General features: G+C 42.5%; 1 protein-coding gene across 4 annotated transcripts in view; it reads left to right on the plus strand.

The window, feature by feature from the left end:
* ARHGEF28 (Rho guanine nucleotide exchange factor 28) overlaps window positions 1-13,191 on the plus strand; it is a 333,170-nt gene that overhangs the window by 281,441 nt on the left and 38,538 nt on the right. For all 4 annotated transcript variants that reach the window (XM_033179864.1, XM_033179861.1, XM_033179862.1 and 1 more), the window contains 5 exons: window positions 2,051-2,229; window positions 3,196-3,287; window positions 4,416-4,598; window positions 7,994-8,125; window positions 11,287-11,387. In XM_033179864.1, coding sequence (XP_033035755.1) covers window positions 2,051-2,229; window positions 3,196-3,287; window positions 4,416-4,598; window positions 7,994-8,125; window positions 11,287-11,387 — 687 coding nt within the window. The remainder of the gene's footprint in view (window positions 1-2,050; window positions 2,230-3,195; window positions 3,288-4,415; window positions 4,599-7,993; window positions 8,126-11,286; window positions 11,388-13,191) is intronic.

Genomic DNA, 13,191 nt, shown 5'->3' on the forward strand with positions numbered 1-13,191 from the left:
AAACTTTGTTTGTTCAATGCCGTGGCACAAATAAAACATCTCTGCAAGCTGGGTTAGGCCTTTGCATCACTAGTGTTTGACATCTACCTCCAAGGCAGACATGCTACGTCCATTCCTGGAGAGTTAATTGAATTTTTGTTCATCTCCAGTGTTTGTGCGTGGTTAGTATGAATACCGATGGACAGGTTCCTATGCCCCCTGGTCTGATGGTGATTGAATGAATGTTACTTTCCTTGCACTTACCTGTTCTTCACTTTGAAAAGATCTTACCCTGCCACCTCCCCTCCCCTGCAACACTAACCAACTAGTTCAAATAATGTCTTAAGCAAGTAAACTTACTCTGCCTTTTTACATACAGAGGCTGTTTACCTTGTCAGCTGAGGAAGCTAAAACTGCACATTTAATCAGGGAAACAGATAAGGTCTTGGGAGTAGGTCCATAATAGGATAAGCCAGATTACCAATGCTCCAAGGATCTCCCTAATTAGAGAGGGCCGTATTCCAACAACTCTGCCACGGGGCTGCTTTTGCTTCCATTTTCAGAGGCTGAGCACAGGGCTGCATAGACCAGTGGTCTTGTCCCGTTGTATTTTTTTCTCTCATGCTACTCTGAGAAGCATGGGGTGAGGAGGTACTCTGGGTCACCATGGCACACAGCATCAGATGTGGCCAAGTTGTATGATGCTGGGAAAGCTGACAAGCCAGCACCAAGGAGTCAGCAGTGAGGGGACCGTGGCTTGTTCTGGATAAAGGCGTCGCCTAGTCCATGATGGTGAAGCAAAACCACACACTGCAACCAGCTCTATAAACAGTGGTGGAAGCCACAGACCAAAGAAGAATTCTTCATGTTATCCCCCAAACTGTTCATCCTGAAGTCATTCTTTTCACCATTTTTTCAATGACATCTACCTACCAGGCATCATCAGTGTGCTGTTCCTCTTTCAATCTCCAGTGTTTAGAAAGGGACATTGGAGGATCACAGTAGATGCTGGTAGAAGAGGTGGTTTAATCACGGCGTACATGCCAAATTTTAGACTGTCTTCCTATTACCCTCTGGTGGACTTATGTGAAACTAGTCCTACCAACATTTATTGAGTGCCTACTCTATGCAAGGCTATGTGCTAGGCACATGAAGATGAATGAGACCCGTTCCCACCCACCAAGGGCTCATCTGCTTGGTGAGAAGAGGCAAGAACTTGTAGGCATTTTGTTGCTGTGGCCCACATGACAGTAGCAAAAAGGATTGGTTATACCTGGGGAGTTGAAGGTCTTGCCCCCTATTCATATCGTTTATAGTCCACAGGCTGGGCTTCTGAGTTTCTGGGCTTCTTTTCAGTTACCTTATTGAAACAATATTGCAAGTCGAATGGACTTTTTAGGGCCTCCATCCTTCTCAATCTCTTTGTGACATTTGACACATGAGTTTCCTATCTCATGCTGTCTTAGAAAAACTTCTCCTGCCTTGACTATGGCATTTTGATATTTTTCTTCTCTGATTGTTCTGTGTTTTAAACAGCTCAATTTTTAAACAACCAATTCCTTCTTCTTTTTTTTTTTTTGAGACAGAGTCTTGCTCTATTGTCCAGGCTGGAGTGCACTCACTGCAACCTCCACCTCCAAGGTTCAAGCAATTCTCATGCCTCAGCCTCCCAAGCAGCTGGGACTACAGGCGCACACCACCACATCCAGCTAATTTTTGTATTTTTAGTATAGATGAGGTTTCACCACATTGGCCAGGCTGGTCTTGAACTGCTGACCTCAGGTGATTCACCTGCCTCAGCCTCCCAAAGTGCTGGTATTATAGGAGGGAGCCACACCCAGCCTAAACCACCAGTTCTTAAGGATGAGCATTCCCATAATTCCTCTTTTTCCATCCTCTCTTTTCCATACCGTCTCCATTGGAGATTGTATCAACTTCTATAGCTCTTTTGAAAAGATTGAAAGTGGAGAAAGGTTTACCTACTACTGTTGCTTCCTTTAGCTCATGTTTTACGAGAGCCTTACTTTAGCTGGGATGCTGTTTCATCTGCTCACCTTCCTATTTTATATAGGATCAGAAGCCATCAGTTATTTCCCTTCAAAAGCTTATTGCTAGAGAAGTTGCTAATGAGGAGAGAGGAATGTTTCTAATCAGTGCTTCGTCTGCTGGTCCTGAGATGTATGAAATTCACACCAATTCCAAGGAGGAACGCAATAACTGGATGAGACGGATCCAGCAGGCTGTAGAAAGGTAACATTTCCTTCTGTCCATAATCTATGGAACAGAGTTGTTCAACTTGGGAAAATATTCTAACCATGTCTTCCTGCATGAAAACTTTGCCTCTGCCAGAATGGTCTGCTCCCTGCCCCCTGCACCTGCCTGCGATAGCCCCCCATCTGCAGCTTTCTCCTCCACGCCTCCCTGCATGTAATGCCTGCACCTCCCTCTGCCTGTGTGCGCCCTGCCAGGCGTTGATGCAGCTCGGGCCTCCCCTCCTGCATGAGGACCTCTTCAGTCCTGGTGATCTCTTTCTTGCCTGAAATTCTTTAACACCTGCTCACTAAAGCATTTACTCAATGCTTCTTATATACTGCCTTGTAGCTATTATCTTTTTTATGTACATATGTGTGTGTTTCTTTAATTAGATTGGAAGCTCCTCGAGGGCAGGGGTCATGTCTTATGTTTCTCTGTGTGCCTAGTGCTGAGAAATCATTCAATAAATGTTTCTGAATTGGTGGATCTAAGTATTCTAAGTCAATTTGTTCCTCATTACTTGTGCAAGGACAGTTTTTATAATTGGGAGCACAAGGGTGGAGGAGATCATTCTCAACAGTAATTTAATTAGTTAGATCCTGAAGTTATATACAATTTCTGTACCTCCAATGCACCCCATCTGATCTGGCACCCCACTTCTATTCCCTAAAATTCTTATACTTTATTCCCATTATGGGTGTGTGTGGTGAGTATATGTTTGTGTTCACTGGAATATTTGAGTCATCCCACACCGCTGATTTTGAGAGTCATGTAACGTTATGCAAGATTCTTTGTATTCTCAAGAAAACAAGTCTCTGGCCAGGAGGCATGATGCATTCCCTTTATGCTGAAATTTTCTCCCTTTATGAATAAATCCATTGCCAAGTTCCCGTGTTTTTCTAATGAATCTACAGATACTTGCATTTGGTTTCAGTTGTGTCTCCTGACTATTGTCTTTTAAAGTTGTCCTGAAGAAAAAGGGGGAAGGACAAGTGAATCTGATGAAGACAAGCGGAAAGCTGAAGCCAGAGTGGCCAAAATTCAGCAATGTCAAGGTACAGTGCAGGCACTTCTGGCTCCCTGGTCGTGGTGTTCTCCTGGGTGTTGGGAAAGCCTGAGTGTCATGAACAGGAGGTTATAACTACATGATTCATCCTGTGTACCTGAGGCCCACCTGGACCACCCTCCCAAGAAACACTGAAAACCAAAAACTTACACTAGAAATGCTCAAATAAGATGACATTCTCTTCACTTCCACCTTAGTGATTAAAATGGATGTAAAACATGCACATGAAACAATAGCTGTGGGCAGTGTGGTGCAGAGGAATGTTGGAGTTACTTGTCTCATGGTTTAATTTTAGGTCTCAGCACTGTCATGTCAATGACTTTGGACAAGGAACCCAACAGATCTGGTCCCCAGTTTCCAAGTTTGTGAAAGAAGGAGATTAGATTAGCTCAGTGATTCTCAATTCTGGTTTGACATTGGAATCAGTTGAGAGGTCTTTAAAAATACAGATACCTGGGCCTCACCCTCCACCAACTGAATCTGAATCTGTGGCCGGTGGGATGTAGACTTTGGGGTTTTCAGCTCTCCCAAGGTGACTTTGAAGCACAGAGGAGACTGAGAATTCCTGGATTCAATGCTGGTTAAGGTCCCTTTGAGCTTTAAGAATTCTGCAACATGTTGAAATCTGAGGACAATGATGCATGCAAAGATGGGCAAAGAAATTGGATGTTTAGAAACAAAAACTTAAACCAGTATGTTTGGTTTTGACCAAAACTGGCTGAAGCCGGTGCCGTTCCAGGCATTTGTATTGTTCACTCATCATGGATGGGACTACCTCAATTTTCATTCCCAAGCTTAATGTTTAGTCTTAATAGAAACCAGCCTGAATAAACAAAGAATAGCTTTGCAAATTTTCTGGAATTAAGGGACTGAGAAAGGAACCTTATTTACAGAAAGGACAATGGAAGCTGAGAAAGTTGTTAGTCACTTGCTGGAGGCCACAGTCACTAAGCGGCATGGTCAGGACTGATACCTGCATCTACCCTACTCATCCAGCCTGGGCTTTCTCTTGGAGGTCATACTGCTTGCTAATTAGCTACATCTTTTTCGTGGACTTTCACATTAGTGGTTGTATTCATGTTAGTGATAATCTTCTCTGGTAAATACTATTTCATAGAAATACTCACTAACCAAGACCAACAAATTTGTGCGTATTTGGAGGAGAAGCTGCATATCTATGCTGAACTTGGAGAACTGAGTGGATTCGAGGACGTCCATCTAGAGCCCCACCTCCTTATTAAACCTGACCCAGGCGAGCCTCCCCAGGCAGCCTCATTACTGGCAGCAGCACTGAAAGAAGGTAAGTCGCTTTGAGAAGGGTTTGGGTTGACAGGTTCAGAAAATGTTTATTGAACACCTACTATGTGCCTTGCACTGTGGTCTTGGTGCTGAGGATATAGCAGAACAAGACAAGGTCCTTACTCGGCTAGAACTTGTATTTCTGGAAACACCAAATATAAAGAAATAAATATGTCAGATTGTATCAAGTGCTATGAAGAAAAAGAAGCAGTGTAAGGGGGAAAGAGGGTGATGGAGTTGGGATGGCTCTGTTTTAGATAGGGGGTCAGGGAAGGCCTCTTTGATATAATGATATGTAAGTGGACATGAAGGAAGAAAGCCGAGTGATATCTTGAGGGAGAGTCTTCCAGGTGTAGGGAATGGCCGGCACAAAGGTCCTGGTGCAGGAAAGTGCCAGTATCGCCTGAGGAGCAGGCAGGGGGACAGCACAGGCAGAGGGAAGGGAGGGTGGGGTGAGCAGTGCAGGGGATGAGTCCAGGGTTCACTAGGTCTCAGGTTGCATGGCAGGAGAGAAGGACTTGGAATTTCATCCCGAGTGGGATGGGAAGCATTAGAGAATTTTGAGTGGAGCAGGGACTTGACTTGTGGTTTGAAAGGTACCTCCTGACTGCTGTGTGGAGAATAGACTTAAGGGGGCGAAGTGCAGATGTTGGTAATAACAATGGGAGATGGTGGCCGAGGTCGGGTGAAGGGCAGGATCATTGGAGATGAGAAAGTCCAGAGGATGAGAGGCCAGGGTGGTGGAAGGACTAAGTTTATAGAATTGAAAATATTGAGAATTTTGACAGGATTAGCATTGGTGGGATGCGGAGAACTTGTACCGTGTGCTGACTCATTCAGAGAAGGCAGGCGAGTGGCTGAAGGTCTATAGAGGAAAGTCAACAAGGAGCGGTAGTGAGCAGTATACCCGGAGGGCAGGAGTTTCAAGGCAGAAAGGAGTTGAAGAAGAGGTGGAGATAATGGTCTGGAAGTGACAGTGGGACAAAGGGCTTCGGAGATAAACCAGCCACCTCCTGAGAGACTGGCAGGAAATGCTGTTGTACAGAAGAAGGGCTGGTAAATTACAGACCACGGACTACACACGTCCCACCACCTGCTTTTGTAAGTTTAGTTTTACCAGAACTCAGCAACATCTGCTTGTTTATGTGTCGCTTGTGGCTACTTTTTCCTACAGTGGCAGAGATGAGCAGTTTTGACAGACTGTTTAGTCCACAAAACCTAAACTATTAACTGGCTCTTTGCAGAAAATGTTCGCCAGCCTCTGGTTTAGAATCTCAGAATATTAGCTCTGGAAGAGAATTTAGAAATCTTAGAATCAGCCATCTTTACTTCCCAGTTGAGGAAACTGAGGTCTTGAGAAGGGCATAGAGGTCTGAAGTAGGGTTCACTGATAGAACCCCTCATTCATCTGTTTCTCAGATATCCATGGAGCATCTACCTTGTACTGTTGCTGGTGCTTGGGAGGCAGTGATGCTTTTGTAAAATTTTTAGTGATGAAAGACAATACTTAAGGAAAAAGGAGAACTTTGGATAGTTGTCTGTCCCGAAGATAATGGGATTGTGATAAGGTGAAGGTGTTGCTTCAGAGAGATTAGCCTAAAGACCTCTTTTTGAGATGAAGATTGAGAAATAAGAAGCCAGCTGTCTCAAGAGCTTGGGGAGGATCATTTTGGGCAGAGAGAAGGAAGTGCAAAGCCCCTGAGGCTGCAGTGAGCTTCACATGTTTAAGGAAAGAAAGGAGGCCAGGGTAGCAGATGTCGGCATGGATCACCATTAGATGAGGTGATGTGGGCCAGGCAGGCTGGGATCATATCATTGTAGGCCATATTTAAATAATTTTAAAAGAGGATGTTATTCCAAACATGATGGAAAGCACTGGAAGCTTTTAATCATGGGTGTGGCGTGATCTTATTTATGTCTTAACTCACTGGCTGCTGAATGGACAAGAGACTAGAAGGAGACAAATCTGCCTAGAGACTTGTTAGGAAGTAATAACAGAAGTTGAGATGAGCCTTGGTCTAGACCAGTGCCATTGACAATGGGAGCAGAGAGAAGAGGCCGAGTCAAGATATATTTTAGAAATAAAGTCAAAAAGAAACTTCCAAGTGGGTTGACAAGAAGCAGTGACCTCCCTCATTATCTTTGATAAAGCCTTGATCAAATAGATCACCCACTCTCAGTATCAGCCAGTGGTTTTAACTTTCTCCCCCACCAAAACTTTCACTAACGCTGGGTTGTACGCTCATCTGCTTCCATTCCTTTGGCACACTGTGACAGAGGTGCGAGGGCAGCAGTGGACCCAGCTGCTTAGAACCCAGAGCAATGGAGGTGCTGCCTTAGCTGCAGTTGGATAATCCACCCTCAGTCACTGACCATCCAGCACCAGCTGCAGCCGAAAGATGGAGCAGGAGTTCTTATCAGAGTGAGGGAGTTATCTTCTGACAAAAAACCAGTTCAGTAGTGCACCTTGAATGGTCTCCTTGGGACTTCACTCTGCTGGACAGCTTTTCCTCCTTCCTTTCTTTTCTTCTGTCTCTGCCTCTTGAAACCCATCCATCCTTCCAGGTCCTGCTCAGTTTTCACCTCCTGTAAAAACATATTCTGCATCTTGCTAGCTAATAGAATGCTCTTCCTCCTCCATGCTGCAGTAGCATTTATGATGCTCTAATAAAGCTGATGGAGATGAGTGCTGAACGCCTGCTTCTGCATAGCCTAGTGAGTCGTGTATGTCTCTTTCCTCCTCCAATCTGTAAACTACCCTCTTAGTTGTCAAATGCCCAATAGCCCCTAGAACAGGTGCTTGTTTAAAATACAAATCCTGTTTTCTCCTCCAGAGAATCAAATCCAGTAAGTCTAGAGCCAAAGACTGGGAATCTGTATTTCTAAAGACAAGTGTAGGGAAAATACTCTTTTGAGGAATAGCTAATATGTCTGAGTAACAGGTTTTAAAATGTTAATGCCTGGTATGTTTATACTAACTGAATGACAGGCAGTTTTTAGGCCTACCAATTTACTGAAAGTTGCATTTGAGATATTTTTATATAATGAGTTTATAGTTTTTTATTGAGTTAATTTTCTGTTGTAAAATGATGCTAAAAGTATTGGTCTAGATTAAAGATCTGCAAACTTTTCCTATAAAGGGCCAGATATGAAGTATTTTGGGTTTTGTAAATCACAGTCTCTGGGATGCAGTGGTGTGTGTGCATGTGTGTGTGTGAGTGCGTGCACAGGCACATGCCCGTGTTTTGACAACCTTTAAAAATGTAAAAATCATTTTTAGCCCCTGGGTCATATAAAAACAGGGACAGTCCAAATGCAATTTGCCAACTCCTGGTCTAGATTAAATATATACCTATCTTTGTTTTTTAGATTTATTTTTGTTTTTCTCTATCTTAGCTGAGAGCCTACAAGTTGCAGTGAAGGCCTCACAGATGGGCGACGTGAGTCAATCATGCGAGGACAGTTGTGGAGACTCTGTCTTGGCGGACACACTCAGTTCTCATGATGTACCAGGATCGCCGACTGCCTGTAAGTGAAAATGCAGGCCTTGGCAATGAGCCCGAGCACAGCCCCTGGAGCTTACAGTGGTCGCGTAAAGTAAAGGCAATGACTGTCTCTGGTTGAAGGGGACTTGATATATTTTTTTAAATTAGAAAAACACTAAGAATAAATATGCTAGCCTAAATGAATATCATATGCATACAATAATGACACTGGGGTTTCAAGTATGAGGATCTAAAGAGTAGTTGGTGGGTTATACTGCTCTGTTTGCCAGCCAAATGTTGGACCTTCCCCAACACCTACCCTGCCTCATTTTTGATACGATTTATTGAATACAGTTTTGAAAGCACTTTTTAACTTTTCTGGTTTTTTATAAAAGGAGTCCCTGCAGTCGATTACAGAACAAGCACTTAAACCTAATCTCATGTGCATCAACTGAGAAAACAACTCAGAAAACCAGAAATATACACACGGCTCCCTCCGCCTCCCTCCTTTCTCTCTCTCTCTCTCTCACACACACACAGTTTAGTGGTATGGTTAAAGCAGAAGTGCCAGAAAATTCTTGATCTGTGTCATCCTACACTTTAGTTCATGTCAGAATTCATTTATTAAAACACCGTTTCAATACATTTTAAATATAAAAAATAGAATGTAGAGAGTTGGTTGAGGTAATTTCCCAGAACCTAGCTATCCAAAGACTGGGAATCTGTATTTCTAAAGACAAGTGAAGGGAAAATACTCTTTTGAGGAATAGCTAATATATCTGAGTAACAGGTTTTAAAATTTTAATGCCTAGTATGTTTATACTAACTATATGTATAGTTGTAGGCTACTTAGTTCCAGAAAGATTTCTAAGATAAAAGCATAAAGAGTATACTTTTCATCCTGTGCAGCTGGTAACAGTTACCTTACTTCCACAAGGTCTTATGTGCGTAAGATAAAATGGATAAAATGTCTTCAATAGTTAGAGATTGGAAGGTTAAATTGAACTCAGAACTTCTTTAACAACATCCCTTGATTAAGATATATAGACGCAGTGTAGCTTTTTAATTCTATACCTCTTTTTTCCTTTTTTAAATACCAGCACCACTAATTATCTTCCTCTGTCAAGTTCTGCTTTATCTAATCCTGGGTTTCTATTTTCAGAATGGGCACATATGTTTTTCATTTTGACACAGCCCAGATTCATCAGGGGAGTTGTACTGCCCTGGGTGATTTCCTTTTAAAAGAAGAACCTCATTATGCCACTGAGGAGGCTCTGTCTAAAAATACATGCAGGGATCTGCTGCTCTCAGCCTCGCCCCAGGGACAGCTGGAGAGGCTCCGCTCCGCAGCTGCCCGAGCCCACGGCCGAGCCTTCCCTCCCTTCAGGCCAGGCAGTGAAGGTCTCCTTGTCTGTATCCACGTCTCTCATGACTGGGGAGAGTTTCAAAAGGGACACCCGTGGCGTTTGCCAGAACCATTGAGAGGCTCTTTAGAGGGGTCTGATATCGGGATTCAGACAGAGGAAGTACCAAAGCTGGCTGGTGGGGTCCTGTGCCCCAAGGCCTCTTCAGTTCCGGGTCAGGCTGGAACATGGTGTTATGAGAGTTTGGTTCTCTTTATAAAGTTGTTCAAGGCGCAAGGCTCTTCCTAAATGAAGGTCTACAACTGTGACTGAATGGGTGTTGGTTCTGCAAGTGACTTGGAGGACTGGGCTCTTCTGCATCAGGCTTATGTCAGCCTGAGGTTATAAGCCAAGCAGACCGCTCTATTTTCAGTCTTCAGTATACATGATGAGTATCTTCTACTTCTAGGAAAGTTCTGTCCACTGGAGACCCTCTCGCCCACCCTGAAACTGGATACAGGGACAGGGACCTGATCTGTGTTTTATTCTTCTGCCTTGTCATCAGCTTCTTTCCCATTTGATTTTCCTAACTTCTATGAGGGAGTGAGAAACAGAATGGTGGATTCTTTAGTGATGCCTTTGGCCACTCTTTAAGAGTTAGGAATAGCACCCATTAGTAGAACCATTTTTCAAACGACAGAGAAACCTATGAAATGTCCCCTCACTGTAAGTGAATAAGTGCTGATCAGCTTGAACAAAATGGACTTGTTTGTAGCTGATCTCATCTGAAGTCGTTTCTGTTTAGACAAAAATTTCTTTGTATTAGAAGAGGCCTTTGAAATCCTAGAGGACTCTCATTTTCCAAAGACATAAGTATTTTTATTAATTTAAAGAAAAACATTTCCTGTATTGGAAATAAAGTTCCCAGATGACACAATAAAAAATTATACAAACTGTGTCACAAAGTGAATATCGATTTTGTCAGGGTCCAGATTGGACATGGTTCTAATAAAACACTGTGTTTTGGGCTTTGAAAATTCTAGTTTTAATCAGTGCAAGGTGGGCACAGTTTAAGTTTTAACTGAGTTCACATGGGTAAAGAAATAAATAAAATCCTGTCAACAGAGATTTAATGGATGAAGTGAAATCTGTATTTGGTATTTAAAAATATTTCGGGACTAATTTCTGTGTTTTCATAGGTTAAATACATAGTATTTGTAAATTTAAAGCATAAATAAGAAATGTGAGAAAAACAACACGTTTATAAATTGTTAAAAAAATAAGTTATTCAGAGATAGGGACAGGTTCTTGGTTTGTATGACTGTGAGACTGTGAAGTATTAGCCATCTCCGCCTTCCTAGAAAGACGTCTCCCTCCTCCTTCGGACTCCTCCTTCCTCCTAACCCTTGTTTATCATCTGCTGCTCTTGCACTGGCCACAAGGGAGACTTTTTACAGACTTGGGTCTGCCAAGAGACCTTGCTTTTGTTCTACAGCACCTGTTTTAAATTTCACCCTTCCCAGGAGGCTTTTTCCTATTAAGTGAGAGTGAGATGTAGAGTCTACCCTCTGTACCACGAACAACACACGAACACTTCAGCGCAAGAAAGAAAAGTACAAAGATGGTGATACCTTGTACCCTTGGTCAGTTGCTGTCTGTTAGCCTGTAAGCCCCATGCGGGCAGGGACCACGTGCATTGCTCTGCGCTCATCCAAGCACCTCGTCTAAGAATACTCAATACGTAGTATTTTGTGATGTTTCTTATTTTGAAATATGTGTTGGCCGTGTACAGGAGAACCCGATCGGCTGGCTGATGTTTGACGCTGTCCTTTTTGTTTCTGTCTCGATGGTGTGCTTCCAGCATTAGTCACAGGAGGGAGAGAAGAAAGAGGCTGTTCGGATGTGGATCCCGGGATCCAGGGTGTGGTAACCGACTTGGCCGTCTCTGATGCAGGGGAGAAGGTATTGTGAACTGATTTGTTAGTAAACGGCAGCGGTTACTGTGTATAATAAAATAGCCTCAGGTTCTGGTCTGTCACGGCAGTGAGTGGGACCGAGGTGCTTTTCTGAATTGTTCTCAATTGATTTAAATATTCATATTTAAACTTTCTAACTTATTTCTTCAAATGTGCTTGCACTTCCTGTGTCATGTAGGTGTAAACAAAGCAATGATTGGAAAGTTATTAAAAAGATTAAAAACTCTCCTGTGTATATGTGTGTCTGTGCTCTCTGACTTCTGGTCTTTCTGCCCTGCAGACCTTTGCTTCTCACCCACTATGTCTGGCAGCTCTGGCACCCGGGGGCCCTTTTGCAACCAGATGGCGCCAAAGTAATTGAAACACCTTTTCCTTTGGAATATTCTTGCTTCTTTCACCTTCCTTGACCCTCCTCTCCTTGCAGAGTTGATTTCCTGTCACCACCCACATTTCACCTACTTTTTTTGTGGTCAATTTTTAATTAATTTGACCAATTTTTGCTTGGGGCACAGCGATTCTAAATGCTTCTTTTTTTACTTACTGCTATATACATAGGTGTTAACTCTCTCTTGAAGAATTAAATACATAAAACTTCCTATTAATGTCCACTAAAAGTGAGATGTCAGAAATAGGGAAGGAATAAAATATGATTCTGGGAGGTGGCAAGTTGGCCTCTTCCAACTTGTCAGGGCTCCAGAGTTTAGCTTTCTCTAAAATTGAATTAGGTACATTACTAGGTGCCAATATGTGTCAATGTGAAAAAATGGCAAATGTCAGATCTTCTCTTATATATACAACATATTTTACATATTATATACTTTTTGTGTATATTAAATAGGACTGAGAAATCAAGTCCAGGACTTTTAAAATCCAGAGAAAAGACAGCTGTGACTGAGTGTTCTTTTTTAAACTTCACAGGCCAAAATGAGCATAGGAATGTAATATTTGACTCTACTCCTTCTGATTGTAAGCTTTCTAACGTATTGCTTCTTAAAATGTTCCTGCTTTTCATCCTTTTCGGTGAAGACTTCACTTTTCAGTGTGAAATTTGTGGTGTCCAGCTGTGTTAATAGAAAAGAGAGAGTGAATTAGTAATAGTTTAATTTTGAATTCAAAGTTGGGTGGCTGCTACCCCTGGAGTCTCCCTCTCTCACTTCAATTCAGCTACAGGTAGACAATTGAGGTTAAGTGTCCAGGTTCTTCTTTGGATTAAGCTATCTGCAAATTTTTTCTCTTAATAAGGCATTTTGAAAAATTAATAAATTAATAAACCCAGGTAAAGGGCAGGATCCAAACTTTTAAAAGGTGTATAATGGATATTTTGTCATTAGCTCCCTCTACAAGGTAAAGTTAGAACAAATTTCTGAAATAATTTTAAAAAATGAAATCTAACTCAAATGCAGAAATAATGGATAAATCACCAACTGCAGTTTTAAACATTCACCACAAGGTGGCAGAACAACTCCATTAAAAACGCGAAATTTCCTGTCTTGTGTCAAACCTAGTGGCTTTTGGGCATAAGTAACAACAGGTAGCACAGTCCAGCTCATTTCTATGGTTCTAATTTTTATAGACTATAAAAACTCTGTGCCATATGGTCTTACTACAGAAGCAGTGGAGTGTGGATGGGCCAAGACAGAGCCAGAAGAGCTGCAAGAACGCCAACAATCCCTCTAGGGCGGGGGTTCTTAGAGCCTGTTCTCTCCCCCAGGGTTGGGCACAGATCTAATGTCTTTAAGCTTCATCTCCTTTTTCAGCCTCTGTCATTTCCCTATCAGAGGTGCTGCTTA

This window comes from Trachypithecus francoisi, unplaced genomic scaffold (genome assembly GCF_009764315.1).
Source record: "Trachypithecus francoisi isolate TF-2019V2 unplaced genomic scaffold, Tfra_2.0 Lachesis_group2, whole genome shotgun sequence".
Taxonomy (NCBI): domain Eukaryota; kingdom Metazoa; phylum Chordata; class Mammalia; order Primates; family Cercopithecidae; genus Trachypithecus; species Trachypithecus francoisi.